The sequence below is a fragment of the Nomascus leucogenys genome, chromosome X (genome assembly GCF_006542625.1).
Source record: "Nomascus leucogenys isolate Asia chromosome X, Asia_NLE_v1, whole genome shotgun sequence".
Taxonomy (NCBI): domain Eukaryota; kingdom Metazoa; phylum Chordata; class Mammalia; order Primates; family Hylobatidae; genus Nomascus; species Nomascus leucogenys.
In genome coordinates this window covers 44455589-44479032 of record NC_044406.1, presented here as the reverse complement: position 1 = coordinate 44479032, position 23444 = coordinate 44455589, and the positions used below count along the sequence as shown (strand labels likewise).

At 39.3% G+C, this 23444-nt stretch overlaps 1 protein-coding gene across 1 annotated transcript in view; it reads left to right on the top strand.

Annotated features, from left to right (window-relative positions):
* Positions 1–23444, top strand: part of JADE3 (jade family PHD finger 3) — a 146618-nt gene that overhangs the window by 67069 nt on the left and 56105 nt on the right. Inside the window, exons 2-4 of the mRNA XM_012498836.2 lie at positions 6238–6294; positions 7067–7146; positions 19499–19656. Coding sequence (XP_012354290.1) covers positions 6249–6294; positions 7067–7146; positions 19499–19656 — 284 coding nt within the window. The 5' untranslated portion in view covers positions 6238–6248. The remainder of the gene's footprint in view (positions 1–6237; positions 6295–7066; positions 7147–19498; positions 19657–23444) is intronic.

Here is a 23444-nt window from a genome sequence, read left to right as displayed (position 1 = left end):
CTGAGGAGATTGGGCTTAGAAGGGGCTCCATTCTTGCTGTCATCCCTCCAGCCTGTCCTCTGGCTTCTGGACCAACTTGGAGTGCTCATTGTCAATGTACCTGACTGCCCCCTGGTGGCCATATTGCTCTAAGCATGTCGCTTTAATGCTTCTGAGCCCCAATTTCCTCATCTGTAAAATGGCTGCTGCTATGTGTAGGACTGTTGTTGTGCTTAGAAATAATAAATAGGGATATAAAGATTTACCATCATTGAATCATTCTGCTGATATTTATTGTTTTTTGTCATTTTCCTACAATAATTAAAACAGCAGTATGTCACAGAAATGGACTGACAAATCACTGGACTTTAAACAGCCCATACTCAAAAATTAACTTGCTTTGTTTTCTTTTCTAAAAGTCATTGATGACTCATTTTCTTATTTCCCAGGACTGGTGTTACTTGTATTAGATAATCTGTTTCCTAGGCTTTTTACTGATAATACAAGGTTGTTTCCATCTATAATAAAAAATAGTTGTTACTGTAATTGTTTTAAAAATGCCAAATTTTGCCTATTCTTTAAAATCTCTCTCTGTCAAGAACAGTTTGATAACTCTTTTACTTAAAGAATAGAATATTATAGAAAATGGAGAAACTGTTTTATCCAAAGTACACATACCCAGAACTTCAGATGAGAGGAGTATCCATCTCACAAGAAGTCTTAGGTCTTCTGAAACTCTCAGGGAGGTGAGGAGAGAGGGTCCATGGTCAGCTGGCTTTCTTCACTGAGATTTTTAGAGAATAAAAATGTTTTTTCTATGACATTTGTTGCCCTTGATCCCATCATGAGTCATCCATATGGAGGTTATATTCATTATATTCAGTGGGAACATAAACTTTCATTTCTCTGGGATAAATGCCCAGGAGTACAATTGCTGAGTCATAGTTGCATATTTAATTTTTAAATAAATGATCAAAATATTTTCTAGAATAGCTATACTATTTTACATTCCCTCAAGCAATGTACGAGTGATATGGTTTCTCTACACTTTCTCCATGATTTGATATTTTCACTATTTATTTCAGCTATTGTAATAATAAGTATGTAATAATATCTTGTGGTTTTAATTGGCATTTCCCCAATGGCTAGTGATACTGAATGTCTTTTCACGGGCTTATTTGCCATTTGCGTTCCTCTTTGATAAAATGTCTGCTGATTTTTTTTTTTTTTTTTTTTTTTTGAGACAGAGTCTCGCTGTCACCCAGGCTGGAGTACAGTGGTGCAATCTAGGCTCACTGCAACCTCTGCCTCCCGGGTTCAAGCAATTCTCATGCCTCAGCCTCCTGAGTAGCTGAGATTACAGGTGCATGCCACCACACCCAGCTAATTTTTGTATTTTTAATACAGACGGGGTTTCACCATGTTGGCCAGGCTGGTCTCGAACTCCTGACCTCAAATGATCCGTCCGCCTTAGCCTCCCAAATTGCTGGGATTACAGGTGCAAGCCACCACACCCAGCCCATCTGTTGATTTTTAATTAGGTCATTTGTTTCCTTACTGTTGAATTTTGAGAGTTCTTTATGCATTCTGGAATATAAGTTCATTGTCAGATAAGTGTTTTATAATAAATATTACATGTATAATATTTCTAAGAAATGACCAAAATATTTTCTAGAATAGCTATTCCTTTTTACATTCCCACCAGCAATGTATGAGTGATAGTTTCTTCACATCTTCTCCAGCATTTGATATTACACATGTGTGTAATATGTGTAAATATTGTCCCATTCTGTTGCTTGCTTTTGCGTCTTGTTAACAGGGTCTTTCTCAGAACAGAAGTTTTTTAAAAATATAAGTAGATGGTTTATTTGGGCCAAGTTTGAAGACCACAACCCAGCAGCATAGATTCAAGTTGCCCTGGATATGCTTCTGAGAGCAAAAGTCTTTAATTTTGATGAAAACACATTTTTCTTTGCCAATCGTGCTTTAGAGATCAAGTCTGAGAACTCTTTGCTTAGCCCTAGATCCTGAAGACTTTCTCTTATGCTTTCTGTAAATATTTTATAATTTTACATTTTTCGTTTAAGTCTGTGATCCATTTTGAGTTACATTTTGTGTATTAGGTTGTGGTAGGCAGAGATGTCCATGTCCTAATCTCTGCAGCCTATGAATATGTTAAGATTGCTATTTAGCTGACTATAAAATAGGGACATTATCCTGGATTATCTGAGTGGGTTCAATGTAATTACATGGGTTCTTAAAAGTGGAAGAGGGAAGCAGAACAGAAGGGTCAAAGAATGAGATGTGATGACAGAAACAGGATCAGAGAGATGCAGTGTTGCTTGCCTTGAAGATGGAAGAAGACAGTCAAGATCAAGGGAGTAAGAGTATCCTCTAAAAGCTGTAATAGGCAAGGAAATGAGTTCTGCCCTGTAGCCTCTAGAAAGGAACGCAGCCCCGATGACATCTTGATTTTAGCTCTGTGAGACCTGTGTCAAAATCCTGACCCACTGAACTATAAGATAGTAAATTTATGTAGTTTTAAGCCACTGAGTTTGTGATAATTTGTTACTGTAACATTAGAAAACTAATAAATAGGTGTTTTAGAAAAGCTTCTGTTAAAATAGGATTTTATACGTTTGGGTATACTATGTATCTGAACAACTTTTATATATGCAACATCCCCATGATATCAGATAAATGAAGTGCTACTCTAAGTAGATCTGTGCATTCAGTGGGGAATAGTTAGAAAATGTATTACTTTTATTTCTGCTTAAATTTCTACATTCACTGTGACTTTAAATTCCCCACTACTACTTTTTAATAGGAAGTGTTGTTACTGTTGGTTTTGTTTGCGTTTCAGAAGAGATTTGAATGAAATTTTGCACCAGAGAGCCAAATGTAGCCCCAAAAATTTATGTGATGGGAGGCTCTTCTTAAAAAATATTCAATTGACTTTGACTGTAGGACAAACAGAACCTTAGTTAATCGTCCTGATTCTTGTACTAATTTTATTAGTTTTTTAAATGACAGCTTTGAGATACAATTTGTATACCATGCAGCTTACCCACTTAAAGTATACAATTCAGTTATTTTAATATATTCACAGATATGTGCAACCAATCACCAAAGGACACAATATGTTTTCACACTGTCTTCTATTTTAATTGTTTCTGAGAAGTTAGCTGTTAATTTTATTGGGGTTCTCTTATAAGTGATGAGTTGTTTTTTTTTCCCTTGCTGCTTTCAAGATTTTCTCCTTGTCTTTGGCTTTCAGTAATTTTACTATGAGGAATCTCTTTCTGGATCTTTTTGCATTTATCCTACTTGGAGTTCTTTGAGTTTCCTGAATATGTAAATTAATGTTTTTCAGTAAATTTGAGGAGTTTTTCTAATATTTTTTCTGCTCCTTTCTTGTTCACTTTTCCTTTTGGTACTCCCATTATGTATATGTTGATGAACTTAATGGTGCTCTACATTTCTCTGAAACTGTTTATTCTTCTTTTTTCCATCTGTTCTTCAACTTGCCTAATCACTGTTGACCCACTTCAAGTTCATTAATTCTTTTTTCTGCCTGTTCAATCTACTGTTGAGGCCCTTCAGTGAATTTTTCATTTCAATTGTGCTTTCATCACCAGAATTTCTATTTGGTTATTTTTTATACTTCCTATTTCTGTATTGATAGTCTCTGTTTTGTAAAGTATTGTCATCATACCTTCCTTTACTTCTTTAATCATGGCTTTCTTTAGTTCTTCAAACATATTTATATGGCTAATTTGAAGGTTTTGCCTGTTAAATCTGACATGTGGTTGTATGGGTCATACTTTCCTGTTTCTTTGCATATCTCTGAAGTTTTTGTTGGAAACTGGGCATTTTGGATAATATATTGTAACAATTGTGGGTACTACCCCTCCACCAGGGTTCTTTATTATTATTTGCTTCTTTACTGCTTTAGTAACTGGCTGGATTATTTTACTGAAGTCTATTTCCTCAACCCCCATTCTCACCCTGCAGTATGAAGCCTCTAATGTTGCTCTTCGGGGGTACAAGCTTGTATATGCCCACAGTCACCCTGGGATGACAGTGGTTTTGGTGAGGCTCTCCTTGGCTGTCTCTTTACTTGACCACACCATGCTGTTATGGTCTACTAATTGTTGACTGGTTGCTCTTGTTTTGTTTTCGTTTTTGTTTTTGTTTTTATTTTTGTTTGAGATGGAGTTTCACTCTTGTCGTCCAGGCTGGAGTGCAATGGCACGATCTCAGCTCACTGCAACCTCCACCTCCCGGGTTCAAGCAATTCTCCTGACTCAGCCTCCCGAGTAGCTGGGATTACAGGCGCCTGCCACCACTCCCAGCTGCTCTATTGTTTTAATCATGTCCTGGAACATAAATTGCTCCACAAACTGATCCAATCAAATTATGGCTCCTTTGAAGATAGTTCCTGAGATCAGTGTTTGAGATTTCATCTGACCCCAAGAGGCTCTTTCCCTGCTATCTCTTTCCCTGGTTCTCTCTGGCATATTAGGCAGCCTAGGCTTGAACTGCTGTACACTCAGCTGCAAATGAAGTCAGTTTCATTGCAAGAGAATTGAAGCCCCCTGTTCTATGCCCTGCCTCTCTCCCTGGGAAAAATCTTTGAGCCACAGCTCTGGCGCAGTGGATGGAGACAAATGGTGAGCTTCCCTCTGAGTGTCAGCCCCAGGTCTCCCAGGCTTGCCTCTTCTGGTATAGAACCCCCACCCCACAAGGTAACGCCAGAGCAATCGAGGCTCTGGTATTCTTGGTGGCACACCCAAGGCATAGCCTCCATCCCATGAGTTGGGGGCTAGGTGGAAGAAGGGAGCCCCCACCTCTCAGCCACATTCTCCTGGAACGTAGCCTCAGCAAAAATAGCTGGGAACAGGATAAGAGATGCCGACATCCTGTTCTTCCCAGGAAGAAAGGAGCTTGGAGCTGGGGTAGAAGGAACCCTGTGTTCTTGGCTACCCTACTCTGGCATGAGATCTGTGCTGGGAGGGAAGATGGAGGAAGTGGTTCTAGATACAAATACTGCAGACTTTGACTTTGCTTTATGAATTTTAGTAGATTTTCTTGAATAAGTACTTCTTCATTTGCTGTATGCCCTTACAACCATTTCCAGAGACTTTAAATGGTTGTGTTTTTTTTTAATTGAAATAACTTTCACCAATCTCGCTGGGAAGAGGGTCATCCATGGAGCTGCTCACACCGTTATGCCAGAAGTGGAACTCTATACGCTTTTTAATGTACAATTTTGTTGCTGCTATTCTCAATTGCTCAGAGTGGCCTTGTACTTGGATTTCTACTTCCTCAGTAGATTGTAAATAGCTTGAAGGCAGTAGCCCTGACCTTTATTCATTATGAAATCATGATAGCCCCTGGTAGCATGTTGTATGTTGTGGCACATAAAAGAATGTCAGTCGCTGACTGTATTGCTGTCTTTTCAAGTTTACATTTTCAGCACTTCCTTTGTGACTTAAAGTGCTTAACTGTGTCTTCCTTTTCTCTTACACTCCAGTGCTAGTGTGTTCCCAGAAGGGTGATGCTTCTTTTTTATCTGTCATTGGCCATACTCAGGGAAGTACACTTGAACCGTTAGAAGTTTTAGTCCAAAGCGTTTTTATTTACTCTTCACAGTATAGGAGCTTTCTTTAACATTCCTTGTAGTGTATATATAAGTATGACTTTAGGCTACTTATTTGGGATATGGGGACAGGAAGAGAGTGAGAGAGGGATAAAGGGCAGGCAGAAAATCAGTGTGGTCGTGTTCTTAAAGGTGGATGTGCCTCACTTGTTCTTTCTTCAGCCAACTATGTCTCATGCTTTTCAACCTTGGCTCTTGATGGCCCTGCCCTCATGACTGACTTTTTCTTTTCTGTTCGTCTCTTATTGGGGATGACTGGCTGGTTATGGCCCCATGGCTGCCCAACCCTTTGTTTTGGTGGACAGTGGCCATGTGGCCACATCTGAGCCTCCAGTTAGTGCTGTACCACTCATCTGTGGCTTGGGCTTCCTCCTGAGGCTAATGTGGCCTTTCTTAGTCTTTGACATGCTTTGTATTGAAAGATTTGGTAGTACTCTTCTGTCATTATTCTAAGTCATTTGAGAATATTCTTAACAAAAATCATTCAGTTTGTATGATTTGCTTGCTGCTATTTCTGGGATCCGTGGGACAGTGTTGACTGCCCTCTGGGATGGGTGTGTGTGAACTGTTTTATTCAGTGTTTTTCTTTTTCCCAGGATGCTCCAGGATGAAACGCCATAGGCCTGTCAGCAGCAGTGACAGTTCAGACGAGAGTGAGTAGAACCGGCTGGCAGCTGGTAACCTTTCTATCTATATCCCTTGGGAATTTTTCCTTTCATTTGAGGATAAGCCATTTCATGCTTTTTTCAATGGTTAAAAAATGTTTCTGAGAAGGAAAATTCAGGGCACCATTTTCTTATTTACATTTCATTGGAGATAGATAAATTAGAAGAATTGGTTGTGTGTGGCATATAACTTTTCACTTTTCATTTACCTAAACAACAAAAGCCAAATCTGGTAATGCTTTAACAGAGCTTCTCTAGAAAGAAGAAAAGTACAAGAGCATAAATTGTAGGCCCTAATTCTAATTGTAGCTTAGGTACTAAGTGTTTGACTGTGAGTCAATCATCAGTTGTAAAAGGCAGTAACCTTATTAGCAATAGCCTTTGGGGAAGTGCTGAAGGATACACAGATTACTTGCTCCACATTTGTAGTTTTTCCAGTTGTTTTTGGAGATACTTTTTCTTCAAGTGGAATATGAACTGTGTTATTGCAGAACATTATGAGGTGTGATTATACCAAATCAGATAATCTCATCCTTAGCATTGTTGAAGCTTTTGCACTGTAGGAGATCATCTATAAATGTCACTAAACTCCATTATGAGGCACTCTTCAGTGCAGTTTGACTGTTTTCTTCAGTGGTATGAGCTCTCTGCTTTCTCCATCATACTTTTCATATTCTCTTGGATGACATTTAGTTTTATGACATTTAGTTATATTAGTAGGTAATGTGTCTCAGTATTTTTTTCTAATTATCTTTTACAGGTCCTTCCACTTCCTTTACTTCTGGCTCAATGTATAGGATCAAGTCAAAAATTCCAAATGAACACAAGAAACCTGCTGAGGTGAGATCATATTCTCAATTTTTAGGCTTAAGCTATAGTTTGGATGCTTGTCTCCCAAAATCTTATGTTGAAATTATATCCCAATGTTGGAGGTGCAGGCCTAATGGGAGATGTTTGGATCATGGGAATATATCCCTCATGAATAGATTAATGCCCTCCCAGTGCAGGGGGGTAAGTGAGTTTCTCACTCTGTTAGTTCCCTTCAGAGCTGGTTGTTAAAAAGAGTCTGGCACCTCCTCCCATTCTGTCTTGCTTCTTCTCTGGCCATGTGATCTCCACATATGCTAGCTCTCTTTTGCCTTCCACCATGAGTAGAAGCAGCCTGAGGCCCTTACCAGCTGCCCAGTCTTGAACCTTCCAGCCAGCAGAACCATAAGCTAAATAAACCTCTTTTCTTTATAAATACTTAGCCTCAGGTATTCCTTTATAGCAATACTAAATAAACTAAGACAACTTTTAAAAAGAAATGGCTGCCTCCTAACTATATACCAACAATACCCAGAATGTGAAGATGTGAAAAATAAAGAATGTGTCAGTGGGTAGGCTTGTTTTCTGATGAACTTGTTTTCCAAGAAAGATTTCATTTTCTATCTCCTTTAGGAGAACAATAATCTTCACACTGTGATTTCATTTTGTGATTTCAGTCATCTTCACACTGTGATGACACGCAGTGCCTGGCTTTAGAATATTCCTCCCCTAACCAGGAAGTCAAAGAGAGCCAGACTAGGGGAATTGAGAAGGACCTAGAGATCTCCTGGCCTATGATTGGGAAAAGCTAAGTTAGCAGGTGAGGAGAGATAGTACAGAAAGGGATAGGTGAGTAGGTTGTAGATGGACTACATTAAAGATCATATGGGTCATGGTCTGTGAAGCTGTGATGGGTCCTTACAGCCTTTGGATCACTGCTGGCCCAGAAAGAATAGGTCAGTCCTTATCAGGCCGGTCATCTTTTCCACAAAGGACAGCAAAGTTCCAGGGTTCCCCTTGGACTTGATAATGGTTTAGTGGATCCTACAGACTTTGCTCTGTGATAATTAAATGATGAAATGACCTTGTATATCTTCACTTCTACTATGAGTAGACTTCCTTAGCTATAAAGGAACAGAGAATATATTAGTTATGTATTGCTGCATTACAAATTATCACAAAATTCATGTCTTAAAGCAGCACACACTTATATCTCAGTTTCTGTGGGTCAGTAATCTGGGCATGATGTGACTAGATTCTTTGTTCAGGATCTTTCAAGGCTGAAATCACTGTGGAAAATGGGATGTGTTCTCATCTGCAGGCTTGCCTAGGGAAGAATTTGCCACCAAGCTCATGTTGTAGGCAGAATTTGTCTCCTTGGAGCTGAAGGACTGAGGTTTCTGTTTTCCTTCTTGCTTTTGGCAGAGAGCGCTCTCAGTTTCTAAAGGCCACTTGTAGTTCCTTGCCACATGGCCTTTTCCATAGATCCTCTCGCAACATGGCAGCATACTTATTCAGTGCCAGCAAGGAGAGTCTTTCCCTCCGGTCAGCTAAGATGTAGTGTTACATAACATAATATAATCATGGGAGTGGCATCCCCATCACATTTGCTATATAATGTGACCTAATCAAAGGAATGACATCCCATCATGTTTGCCATATTCTGTTGTTTAGAAGCAAGTCACAGGTCCCACTGCCTTAATAGAAAGGGAGTGACTCTTTGTGGGTTACTTTTGGGTGTGTCCACCAGAGAGCATTTCTCTCTTCCTTGGAGATCACTTTTCATTTGTTTCTTTTGCCAGGGATTTTTCTGGGCACAATAGAATGTAAGAGTTTATTTATATATGTCCATGTCATACAGAAAGACTTAGGGAATATAACACACATAAACAGGAGTGGAAGAAATTTCCCATCTGTCTAGAGGAGACTTTGACTACAGAATGGTGAGAAAGAAACCTCGCTACTTACCCTTTTAGAAGGACAGCTGGTTCTAGGACATAAGGCAATTCAAGGGCTTTGGGTTTTGAGGCCTACTGCCTCCCAGGCAGTGGTAATAGTAGTCTTTTTGTTGCAAGGGATAGGGGACCTGGGCTGCTGAAAGCAAATTGTTTTCGTTTAGATTTAATATTCTGTTATAAAAAGGAAAACCTGGTGATATTGTGGGACAAAACTAGCCTTTGCATTAGAAGAGCTTGATCCCATGTTCTGCTTTGCTGGCTTATTTCATCTCTCTGAAATAATTTGTCAGCATAACATGGACATTATCATACCTATCTCTCATAGCTACCATTTATTGAAGTTTTATGTGCCAAAAGCTTTACATTAAATAGTTTGTTTCCCAAATTTAAACAATTATGAGACTCTCCTTGGATGCCTGTTTAAAATAATGATTCCAGACTTACCCCACCCTGTGACACTACTGAATTAGTATTTCCAAGAAAAGTGCCTGGGATCTGGATTTTAAAAAGTGACTCAGGTGATTTTTATAATCAAGCACATCAGGGAAGTAATATACTCTTGTTCTATTCCTCCAGTAACATTATAAAGTAGGTACTTTCTGGTTTTTTGTTTGTTTGTTTTGCAGGTGATGAGGCTCAGAGAAGTTACTTGCCCAGGGTCATTAAAAAAAGCAGAACTGACATTCAAGTTTTTATTCATCCTGAATCTTGTTTTATTAACCAGTATGCATTGGACATATTATGTAGGGTACAATAACTATATAGTAAACATTTGTTGAAACTTTGGCAGTTAAATATAGGACAGCACCAGTGTTTTCTCATGAGTAGTTATAATCAGAGTTTCCATAATGGAGTGAGAGCAAAACTCAAGAATAGAGAGAACAAACCTGGAATTGAACAGGGGCTGGGAACCCAGGCAGCAAGGAGAATATGGTAGGAACCCTTGGTAAAAGAAGAGAAGTAAAAGTAAGTGGGAATTGGCAAAGGTGACAAGCACACACTACTCACAGGTGAGTCTGAAGGCAGCCTTTGAGGAATCAGATGGAACCACTGTGAATTCTTTCTTCCTATTTGGCCTCTGAAACTGAAGCAGTATTGCCATTGGCTGCTTTTTATTTATTTATTTATTTTGAGACGGAGTCTCGCTCTGTCACTCAGGCTAGAGTGCAGTGGTGCGATCTCACCTCACTGCAACCTCCGCCTCCCAGGTTCAAGTGATTTTCCTGCCTCAGCCTCCCGAGTAGCTGGGAGTACAGGTGCCTGCCACTGCGCCTGGCTAATTTTTATATTTTTAGTAGAGACAGTGTTTCATCATCTTGGTCAGGCTGTTCTTGAACTCCTGACTTCGTGATCCACTCACCTTGGCCTCCCAAAGTACTGGGATTACAGACGTGAGCCACTGCGCCCGGCCGCCATTGGCTGCTTTTTTCAAAGCATCAGTTTATGCCCTATTTCTGATAGCAGACTATCACTTTTCTCTCAATTTCTGATTTTCCTGGCCCTACTTGCTGCACCTGTTTGCTTCAAACAATTGTTTTAAGGTTCACCTAAGAAATATGACATTTGTATGCTTCTTTATTTCCAATGTTCCCATTTTTCTTTTTTGTTCATTTGTTTCTGTTTGAAGAATTTCCTTTAGCTATTATTTTAGGGTAGGTCTGCTGGTGATAAATCCGCTTAGTTTTCCTTCATCTGAGGATGTCTTGATTTCTCCTTCATTCCTGAAGGATATTTTCACTTGATATAGAATTCTGGTTTCACAGTACTTTTCTTTCAGCACTTGAAAAATGTTGTGCTACTTCCTTCTGGCCTCCATGGTTTCTGATGAGAAATCTGCCCCCATTCAAATAGGTTGTGCTCCTCTAGGTAGTCATTTCTTTCCCAGTTGTTTTTGAGATTTTTCTTTGTCTTTAGTTTTTAAAAGTTAGATTATGATGTACCTGGGCATGGATTTCTTTTGGCTTATCCTCTTCGGGCTTTAGTCAGCTTCTTGAATCTGTAGATTTATATCTTCCACTAAGTTTGGGAAATTTTCAGCGATTATTTCTTCAAATATTTTTCACCTCCACCTTTTTTTTCCCCTCCTTTTGGGGCTTCAGTTGCATGAATGGTAGATCTTTTGTTATTTTCCCACAGGTCCCTCAGGCACTTTTCTTTTTTTTGTTCAGTGTATATTCTGTTGAACAGATTGAATAATTTCTCTTGTTCATTGGTTCCATCTTCTGTTTGTTAATTCCATTCATTGGTTGAGCCTATCTTATGAGTTTGTTATTTCAGTAATTGCATTATTCCATCCTAAAATTTCCATTTGGTTATTCTTTATATATATATATATATATATATATATATATATATATATATTCCATTTCTTCATTGAGACTTTCTGTTTTTTTTGTTTCAAAAGTGTTTGTAATTTCTTGTTGAAACATTTTTATCATGGATGTTTTAAAATCCTTGTCAGATAATTCTAACATCTGTGGATCTCAATGTTGATGCCTGTTGATTGTCTCTTCTCATTCCCAGTTCTTAGTATGATGAGTGATTTTCAGTTGTATCCTGGACTTTTTTAGTATTATGTCGTTAGACACTGAGTCTTATTTAAATCTTCTGTTTTAGTAGTCCTCTGCTATAACCAGGCCAGTGGGGAAGAGGGGTCCTGACTCTCTACTACCTGTTGTAGAATTCCTAAGCTCCCCATCCTAGCTCTCACTCTCTGGGAAGCAGGGCTGGGGAGTCTCTACTGCTTCATAGAGGTGGAAATTCCCACCACCTCGTTGCCCCCACTGATGATGGAGGGTATGGTGGTAGTGAAGGTACCACCTTATTGATCAGTGATGGTGACAGCCCAGGCTCCCTACCCAGTCTGCCAACATCACATTGAGGAGGAGAGGTGCCTCATTATTGCTGGGAGAGAGTGAACATCAGGACCTCTCAGGTGGTGTGCATTGACACCCCAATAATCACCCTTTTTTAAAAACCATTTTGAACATCTTTTCTTGAAATATAATTCTTGTAGCATACAATTCACCCATTTTAAGTGTATAATTCAGTGGGTTTTAGTATGTTCAGAGTTGTGTAACCATTACAGTCATAATTTAGAACATTTTCATCACCTCAGAAAGAAACCCCTTACCCATTAGCAGTTATTCCCCAATCTCCCTACCTGCAACCCCTGGCAACCACTAATTTACCTTCCTTCTCTATGGATTTGCCTATTCTAGACATTTCCTATAAATGGAATCATACAATACGTGCCCTTTGTGTCTGGCTTCTTTCACTGAACATAGTGTTTTCACCTCTCATGTTGCAGCATGTATTAGTTCGTTCCTTCTTTCCTTCCTTCCTTCTTTCCTTCCTTCCTTCCCTTCCTCCCTCCCTTCTTTCTTTCTTTTGACAGAGTTTCACTCTTGTTGCCCAGGCTGGAGTGCAATGGTGCAGTCTCGGCTCACTGCAACCTCCGCCTCCTACGTTCAAGCAATTCTCCTGTCTCACCCTCCTGAGTAGCTGGGATTACAGGCATGCACCACCACGCCTGGCTAATTTTGTATTTTTAGTATAGACAGAGTTTCTCCATGTTGGTCAGGCTGGTCTTGAACTTCTGACCTCAGGTGATCCGCCCGCCTCGGCCTCCCAAAGTGCTGGGATTACAGGTGTGAGTCACCGCACCTGGCCACTTCATTTCTTTTTATGATTGAATGGTATTACATTTTATCAGTACACCACATTTTGTTTATCCGTTCATCAGTTGGTGGACATTTGGGTTGTTTCCACTTTTGGGGTATTATGAGTAATTCTGCTATGAACATTCAGGTACAAGTTTTTATGTTGACGTACATTTTCAGTTGTCTTGACTATACACATAGGAGTGGAATTGTTGGGTCATATAGTAACTCTACTTAACCATTTAACTATTTAAAGAACTACGAGGCTGTTTTCCAAAGGGGCTCATCATTTTTCAGTCACACCAGCAATATATGAGCGTGTTTGAAATTTGTTATTGCTGTAACAGAGACTTCAAATTCTTCTAGTGACACTGTTTTTGTCTTTCCTCTTGGCTCAAGGTCTCTTTGTGCTTGTCCTCATAGGAATTTTGTCTCTTGCAGCTCTCCCAAGCTGTTAGCCAGTGTTATTATCCCTGGAGGCTTTAGCGTAGTAGTGGGTATGGGGGAGGGGCAGTATTCGCTAATCTTCTCATTAACTCTTTCTTAGTCTTTAGGGTGCATAGTGGTCCTGTTTCTGGGGGTGGAAGTGGTGGTAGGGAAGGTAGTCTTCAGGTAGAGCCTTTTTTCCCCTGCCTCTATTCCCTCTTTGGCCTGTAGCAGGTATCTTCTGATGTTCTCAGCCTTTGTCCTTCAGGTTCTCTCTCCTTTGATTACCTTTTTGCCAGTTAGGTAACACAGGGAGGCTGAGGCTGGATGCTTTTCCCTTCTCCCGGCAGTAATGAAACTACACCATTGCCCTCACTTAATACCCTTCCCCTGCAGATGAAGCCTTTTGTTTAGTAAGGGAACCAGGGCACTAGGCACCAAGTACCCAGATAGCACCACTCTGGTGCTTTCTCCAGGTACCGCCCCTGCCCCAGCCCTGCCCCCACCCCAGCTTCCCTGTGTGAGCCTAATTGGGTTCCTGAAGAAAAAGCTTGCAAGCGAGTGGGACCCCCTCCCATAACTACAGCCCCCAGGAACTTCATATTCTCTTATCAGTCCCCACGCAGCATCCAGCGATTCAAAATTTCTAGTTTAATGTTCCTGCTGTGGCTTCTGCCACAGGTAACCAAATGCTCTACCCTGTGTCTCCCTGCAGGCACCTGTCTCTCTGAATTGGCTATTTGTGCTGTGATTCATTTCTCTGATGGGTTCATGAAAATTTGTTAATTTGCTGCCTGTCCTGTCATTTGCTTCTTATAAAAACGGGAGGTTGTTTTGTTTTGTTTTTTGTTTTCTGACTACAGGTCTGAGACAAAAGCAGAATTCTTGAGCCTTATGATTTTACTGGGAATTAGTCACTGACATGCAATATAAATTATCCCTTTTGCAGAGGATTAATTGGCTGCATTAAAAGATACATATTTTTCTTTGATATCTAGTGTATCAGTGAGATTCTTGTGCAAATCTCCCTCTAATTTATCCTGTAGAGAAGAGTTTCCTAGGGATATGTGAATCCCCTGTATGGTTCAGGGGCTTTGTGTACCTTCTGGAAATTGTATACAGATTTTTAAGGGTATGTTCTTTGTTAATTTTTTTTTCTGAGATAGTAGCCTTATCTGATTCTTAAAAGGGCCCATACTCGTAAAGTTGTTGTTGTTTTTTTTAATCCCTAGAAAAAGTACATAGTAACTGGCTGGGCGCCGTGGCTCATGCCTATAATCCCAGCACTTTGGGAGACTATTAAAAAGTCTTCCATTCTTTATCAAAAGCTAGGATATTTTCGACTACTAGTCTGGTGTGTAAAACATATCAACCTGTCTTAAAACATTGACTGCATATCATCTATAGGCCTGGAGTCTCATTATTATCCAAGACTTTCATAGCAACAGAATGAAAGCTCATATATTTTAATTCAATGGAGAGCACCACATACTCTCTAGTAAAGCCTGTTTACATCATTGTACCTATATTTCTAACAAGCTTAATTACTTGGTTTTCTGACCTACAGCAGATAAAAAGCACTGAGCTACAAGTGCATACTTATTACACAAAAAGGGACATTGAGGGAAGGGAGAATAATTTGCAAAGCAGCCTTCAAATGTTATTTCTTGTGCTAAAATTGCTCAGATCTCTAAATCAGACTTCATTGCTCCCCCTTCTCCATTACACCTCTGTTTGATATGGGGGAAAGGGAATAATACAACTTAAGCAACCCAAAGGTACATTGCTTTATGGTAATTGATGTTGCAGTTGGTGTTAGCCCATAGCCATCAAAACGTTCTGTTTATTCTTTATAAGAAACCTGAGAGTTATTTTAAACTATTTGAAAAATATTTCCATGGGTTTTAAAGTTTTAAATTTAGAAATTGCATAAGCTTTTTGATTCATTGAAAAAAATCAATGTGGGATGCAATGTCTTGACACAACAAGAACAGAGTTTTTAAGGGTTTTAGGCACAGTGTTCTTTGCTAAGTTTTCTCTGCTATTGATTTTCTGGATAACCTGACAACTTTTCTGCCTAAAGATTGTATAATTATAATTAATTCCTTTTGCTTAAATGTAATTACCAGTTTGTGGCTGTTTTATGCTTTTGGGGTGACATGTTAGTTTGTGGTCAGTTATGTATAGCTTCAGATTTCAGTGACTGAATCAAAATTGATCAATCTCTCTGCTTTATTCACATGGACCAGACAGTGTTACTCTTTGTGTCATACAGGAAGTTAATGTTTTGACTTTTCCTATGAAAAATGTCACACAAATGTTCAGAGGAGCTGTGCTTTAAAAAACTGCCAACTGAGAGATGTTAATGAGAGCAATAAAAGCCAGAGTTGTCTGCAAAGGGCATTTTCATTTTGTGGCTCTGGCAGGTTAAGCATTGATGTTCTAATTGAATTCATAGTGAGGCCTCCTTTGTTTCTGCAAGCATCTGACAGGCCAGATGTGCACACAGTGTTGGGCTTGGCATAGCTTCTGGACTGTATGTTAGCCAGTGAATCCCCTCTTTGACCATAAATGAACAGTTATCTGGTAAGTACAAAGCCTTTTTGTTTCAGGAACTTTTGGGAAAACTACCAGTGCATATAAAATAGACACACTATTAAGAACTTGTGAAACTTCTCAACTTCATTACCTAGAAAGGTCAGGGTCAGCATCTAGATCTCTCCTTCATTATCTTTAATTTAGCAACAAATGGCTGTGTTTTATTTTGTGAAGTTTCTACATTACCTTGTGGCCTTTGGAACATTGGTTAAAGTTCTTGATGGGGCTCTTGCTTGGGAACTGTGTCTTTGGGAGCCAAACCATGCACATTTTAACTGAGCTGTGAACTCATATCTCTCTTACCCCATCAACAATTACTTTGTGGACTATAGGGAAGAACTCAGTTATATACTTGTTTCTGATTTTAGAAGGAATGCTATGGTGATGATAATAAAATAACATCATCTAGCATTTATTTAGAAATTACTGTGAGCTCCATACTGTGCTAAGTCCTTTATACAAGTTCACCCATTTAATCTTTACAACAACCCCTATGAGGTGAGTCTTATTATCCCCATTTTATAGATAAGTTGAGACGCAGAATTTGGATAACTTGCTGAAAGCTACTCAGTAGTGAAACCAATATACCAATCCAGGTGGTCTGTCCCAGACCCATATTGCTTTAAGATTTTTTGTTTTTGTTTTTGTTTTTGTTTTTTTTTGAGATGGAGTCTCGCTCTGTCGCCCAGGCTGGAGTGCAGTGGTGCGATCTCAGCTCACTGCAAGCTCCGCCTCCTGGGTTCACGCCATTCTCCTGCCTCAGTCTCCCTAGTAGCTGGGACTACAGGCACCCGCCACCACACCCGGCTAATTTTTTGTATTTTTAGTAGAGACGTGGTTTCACCGTGTTAACCAGGATGGTCTCAATCTCCTGACCTTGTGATCCACCCACCTTGGCCTCCCAAAGTGCTGGGATTACAGGTGTGAGCCACCATGCCTGGCCTAAGATTTTTTAATTATATAAAATATTTGCCTGCTTCAGACTTCAAACTGTAAAACAAAATATATTGAGAGATCCAGCTAGATTCAGCTCAACTATTTTGGTAACTTTTCTGTAAGTCTCTTCCCTCCCTGTTTTCTCCTCACTCTGCAGAGTTAACCTTTTTTGTTAAGTTTTTGGTTTATTCTTTTATTGTTTCTTTATGAAAATATATACAAATATATATGTATGTGTGTGCCACTGTCTGTATATAAAATTCTCACTAATCGGGATTTGCTATAGTTATTTTGTTTTCAGTTCAAAAACTTTAAAAATGTCTTTTCTTATCAAAAGCAGGTTAATGAGACCAGTCTGGTAAATATGTTTTATATCACTTTGCAGATATCTTCTGCCTGAGTACTGAACTGACATTCCCATCCACTCAGCATTTTATGTTCTGTCTCATGCTTGAGATGTTTGACTTCTATAGCAAGATAAGGCAGTCTCTCACACTCTGCCTTAAGTAAAAATGCTTCTCTAGAAAACTTAGATCTGATGCTCTTTAATCTGGCTAGCTTGTAAAATTGAAATCAGGCTTATCATATGCCTGTTTTTCTCTAAAGGGGAAGGGAAAATTATAATAGTCATTGGATTCAGTTTTCATTTGCTTAAGAAAAACAGGTATGAATTGGTTGGTGGTTTCCCAGACTTCACCTTCGTGGAGGTTTGAGTATTTCTTTTTTTCTTTTTTCTTTTTTTTTTTTTTTGAGACAGAGTCTCGCTCTGTCACCCAGACTGGAGTGCAGTGACACGATCTCGGCTCACTGCAGCCTCCGCCTCCCGGGTTCAAGCAATTCTCCTGCCTCAGCCTCCCAAGTAGCTGGGACTACAGGCATGCGCCGCCACACCTGGCTAATTTTTGTATTTTTAGTAGAGACGAGGTTTCACCATGTTGGCCAGGATGGTCTTGATCTCCTGACCTCGTGATCCACCCGCCTCGGACTCCCAAAGTGCTGGGATTACAGGCATGAGCCACCGCACCCGGCCAGGTTTGAGTATTTCTGAAGCCATAGACAAGGACCACATTTCACTGGCCTCTGCTTTTGTATACCTTTGTCTATAGTCTTCAAGTTACTCTTCTGTTTGGTAAACATGTGTATTAGTTTCCTAGGGCTATAATAAATTAACACAAACGAGGTAGCTTAAAACAGTAGGAATTTATTCTTTCACAGTATGAAGGCCAAAAGTAAAAAATCAGCCAGTCTGTGCTCCCTCCATAGGTTTTAAGGGCGATTCATTCTTTGCCTTTTCCAGCTTTTGGTGGATGTCAGCATTGATTGATTTGTGGATCAATGAATCACACTAATCTCTGCCTCCATGATCATACTACCTCCTCCTCTTCCATCTCAAATCTCCCTCCACCTTTCTCTTGTAAGGACACTTGTCAATGGACTTAAAGCCCACTTGGATATTCCAGAATGATATCTTCACCTGAAGATTCTTAACTTAATTACATCTGCAAAGACCCTTTTTCCAAATAAGGTAATATCCATAGTTTCTGGGAACTAGGATGTGGACATATCTTTTTGGAGGCCACCATTCAATCCACTGCAATATGTTTTCAGGTTAGGAAACTATGTAGAGCAGATTTCATAAGCAGTTGTGTCAAGTATGAAGATACGGCTTATGCTTTGTAATTAGATCATTTGGCATTATTCATTATTAGTCAAGCCCAAAGCATGATTTTGTAATCAATTGATATATTTTATAAAGACTATCACTTGGAAAATAATGAAATATTTTAGGATGTCGACAAACACTTTCCAGAACTAAGGGAGGATTTCCCACAGCACTGTCTTTCCCAAAGATGGTAGTTTAGCAAATTGGAAATTGCCACCACTACTTAACCACTGCCTCTTTAAAGACACTCTAAGGCCAGGCACCGTGCCTCACGCCTATAATCTCAGCACTTTGAGAGGCCAAGGTGGGCAGATCACTTGAGTTTAGGAGTTTGAGACCAGCCTGGGCAACCTGTCGAAACCCTGCCTCTACAAAAATTACAAGAAAAAAAATTACAAAAATTAGCTGGGCATGGTGGTATGTGCCTGTAGTCCCAGCTACTCAGGAGGCTGAGGTGGGAGGATCGCTTGAGCCCGGGAGGCAGAGGTTGCACTGAGCCAAAATCACGCCATCGCACTCCAGCCTAGGTAACATAGTGAGACCCTGTCTCAAAAAAATAAATTCTGGAACAGAAAGACATTAGGGAGAAAAACAGTGAAAATTTGAATGAAGTCTATACATTAGTTTAATAGTATTATAGCAGTGCTATTTTCCTGGTTTAGGTAATTGAACTCTGGTTATGTAAACTGTAAACAATTAGAGGAAACTAAGTGAAGGATATATGGAAACTTTACTATTTGATAACTTTTCTTTAAGTCAAATTATTTCTAAATAAATTTTAAAATGAGATGATGCCCAAATAATTATTAACTATCAGTGGATATTTGTTGCTTAATTTAAGAAAGTTAAGGATTGTTTTATACAAACTGTTTTGAGTAACCTGTATTGTTGGTTTAAATTTAGAGAACCCAAGAAAATAATTCAGGAAGGACTGTATTACCCTTTATTAAATCCCAAATAAGCTGGCTTCCTTGTCAGTACTTCAAACCTTTCCAAACAGAAGTTGATCTGGCCATTTAGGAAGTTAGAGATGTTTCTCTTGTTGGAAGTAGAGTGGATGGGGATGGTCTTTTTAAAAGAACATTGAATGGTATCAGTTGCATAGTGATGGTCTTCTCAAGATATGTGCAATATCTTTCCAGGTATTCCGGAAGGACCTCATCAGTGCCATGAAACTTCCAGATTCTCACCACATTAATCCTGATAGCTATTACCTCTTTGCTGATACATGGAAGGAAGAATGGGAAAAGGGAGTCCAGGTACCAGCCAGTCCAGACACTGTTCCACAGCCTTCTCTCAGGTATTTGCATGCTTGCACCTTTGACTTAGGGAATGAATGCTCTCATGTTTATCTGTCTGCTGCTTGGGGAGAAACTTAGAGTGGCTAAATATGCATTTGTAGTACAAAGTCACATACCATCTTCACAATTCACTCAGACCAGTGGCAGATTTTACCAGGCTATAATAGGCAGTAAAGTCAGGCTCATGTATTTAGGGACATAGTATGTGCCCATTATCCATAGGATAAAACCATTTGAAGTCCAATCTGAAATTATGATAAAATTTTGGAGACAAGAATTTCCAAGTCTTGACTCAACAGTCAGTAGCATTTATTAGTCTTCTGAGAGAAACAAAATTAATTACATAATGCCTGTCTTAGTCTGTTTACTGTTGTTACAACAATACCTGAGTCTGTATAATTTATTTATTTATTTATGTATTTTGAGATGGAGTCTCGCTCTGTCACCCAGACTGGAGTGCAGTGGCACCATCTTGGCTCACTGCAACCTCTGCCTCCCGGGTTCAAGAGATTCTCCTGCCTTACCCTCCCAAGTAGTTGGAATTACAGGTGTGCGCCACCATGCCCAGCTAATTTTTTTTGTATTTTTTTAATAGAGACAGGGTTTCATCATGCTGGCCAGGCTGTTCTCAAACTCCTGACTTCGTGATCTGCCCGCCTTGGCCTCCCGAAGTGCTGGGATTACAGGCCTGAGCCACCGTGCCTGGCCAAGTCTGTATAATTTATAAAGAAATATTTGGCTCACAGTTCTAAAGACTGGGAAGTCCAAGGGCATGGCAGCAGCTTCTGAAGGGCTTTTATACTGTGTCATGACATGTGAGAAAAGAAGAAGCACAAGTGAACATGTGTTTAAGAGATCACAAGAGTGAGCCAAGCTCACTTTTATGATGACCCACTCTTGTGAGAATTAATTCACTCCTGCAGGAACTCATTCCCACAAGAACTAACTGCTGCTAGAACAGCATTAGTCAATTCATGAGCACTTCACCCTCAATACCCAATTATCTCTTAAAGACCCCAACTCCCAACACCGTCACATTGGGAATTAAGGTTCCAATACACAACCTTTTGGAGACACATTCAAACTATAGAAACACCTGTGGAAAGTTTTATATATATATATAACATATATGTATATATATAATAGGGTCTTAAAGTAATGGTATCTATAAATAGAGGGCCAAAAACATAGAGTAATGGTACCTGTAAATAGAGGGCCAAAAACATAGAGTTTGTAAAATGCATAAACCCAAATAAAAGGGGATTACTGAATGATTAAGTTGACTATAAGCACATGGCCTTCATTTGCATTAGACCTGAGAAGAAAATTGATATAGGAGAGGGCTTTGGTTTTGTAGAAAGAGGAGAGAAGGACTTTTCTGCCAGAGGAAGTAATAAGTAATAAGTTGAGCTAAAGAGTAGCGACTGGTTTTGGAAGCCATTTTTTCTTTCTGGTCTTTGTGTTTCCAATACTTTACACAAAAGTTGGCATTAAACAAAATGTTGAGTAAAAGTTTGAGTGAATGAATGAATGGGTAGAATGTAGAGTGCCAAATAAAGAGGCTAGTGGGACCTGCTGGTTACTGTGAGAAATTGCAGATCTTATTGTACACCCATCTATTTCTATTACATATTAGATTTTTTTAAGGGCAGAGATAACATCCTTGAATTCTCTGCTCCTAGTGCTAGGTTTTTAAGACCTAGTCATGCTCCAGAAATGCTTGTTGGAATCATTTCTAGAAACCCAGGCTGTCCTACCCACAGAGGTTGTACTACCCACAGAGAGGCTGCCTATGCTTTGTTAAGGAAAGCTCCACAGCCTTGCTCAGCACATGTCCCAAAACTCACTGGGTCATCATCAACACGATCTCCTGCCCCCTAAAAATCAGAGTAGCATCATGAATGAACATAGGAGTTGAGTGTTTTCATGTCCTTGTTGTCAGTATTTTTATACAACTATAGCAGCCCTTGTGCTGAGTTGACCATCACCATTCCATTGATACTCCGAGGATTATTGAGTGTGACTAGCATCTTGACTTTGGTCTTGTTGGTAAGTCAGTATCAATTGACTACTCATTGGAGGTGATTTTAATCTTTTAGGCTGAGAGGAAAATGTCCCCTGTACCACTTTAAAAATGTTATCTGATAAGTGAGCCATGGATAAGTAGGGTAGCAAGAATGGAGCAACAGTTTAAGAACAGTAATTTATTTTCATTTTTTTAATTTTTTGAGATAGGGTCTTGCTCTGTCACTCAGGCTGGAGTGCAGTGGCATGATGTCAGCTCACTGCAACCTCTGCCTCCTGAGTTCAAGTGATTCTCCTGCCTCAGCCACTTGAGTAGCTGGGGTTACAGGCATGTGCCACCATGCCCGGATGATTTTTGTATTTTTAGTAGAGATGGGGTTTCACCATGTTTGCCAGGCTGGTCTCAAACTCCTAGCCTCAAGTAATTTGTCCGCCTCGGCCTCCCAAGTGCTAGAATTAAATGTGTGAGCCCCTGCGCTCAGCCTAAGAACAACAGTAATTTTAGAAACTAAAAGAGTTTAACTTGTTTTCAAATATAGGGATATGCGTTCCTAATTCTTGTGTGGCTTCAGTGCTCTAATATTTGTTCCGAGGGCTTCAAATATTTACCATTATAAGTGCTGTGAATTGTTGGTAAATCTCTTCTGTTTCCCATAGTTCGTTGCCTATCATACGAAACTCTTTAATTTTAATGGAACAACAAGGCAGACTATTAAATTATTGATCATATTGAATTCCTTAATGAAATCCTTAACTGGTTGCTCTTGGTAGGTATATCAGTTTCTGTTTTTTAGAAAATATCAATAAGACTTGTACTGTAGTATGTAGCCTTTCCTATGGAACAGTAATTCTCAAATTTTAGGGTGCATCAGAATCATTTGGAGGGCTTGTTAGAACAGATTTCTTAACCTCACCCCTAGTTTTTGATTCAGTGGATCTGAGGTGTGAGGTCTGAGAATTTGCATTTCTAACAACTCCCGACACGATACTGATGCCACTAGTCTGGGGATGACACTTCGAGAACAATTTTGTTATGAAATATGTTTATCTCATTTCCTGAATTTAATGGAAATCTCCATACTTTTATCATCTTCCTTGGATTTCTCTTTTGGCTTTCAATGTGAGCCAGCCATATTGGAGGCTCAACCTATTTAGGATTTGGTTGGAGTACCTAAACTTTATTTGGAGTACCTAATTTCCTCAACCAAGCTGCTTATCACAGCAACCCTTAACTATCATCATTTTGCATGGGTCAAACTATGTCGTGATTTTTACTTTCTGAATTTTGTAAGTCACCTTAAAAATTAAATCTTTGTGATATGAAATTATATTGGAACATTAATAAATAATTTGTTTTCATGTCCTTTAACAGATTTTCAAAATCAAATGAGTTCAATTAACATTTTTAAGTACTATATAAATTCAGGCCTATTTAGCCCCATGGTATGAAGTTACTCTCAGACTTGCCTTTTAACTAGGAGCTAGTCTTAAGGTTTTTTGACAGAGCTTTCTATTTGCCATCCATATACCCTTTTCAGTGAAATGTATCTTTGTCTTTTCCTGTTTTCTAATCAGATTCTTTGTTTTTTTACTATTGAGTGTTGAGAATTACTTATAAATTTGAGATATGAATCCATTGTCAAATATGTGGTTTGCAAATATTTTCTCCCAGTCTATTTATAGATTGACTTTTCATCCTGTTAACAGGGTCGTTCACAAAGTATAAGTTTGTGATTTTGATGAAGTTCAATTTATTGATTTT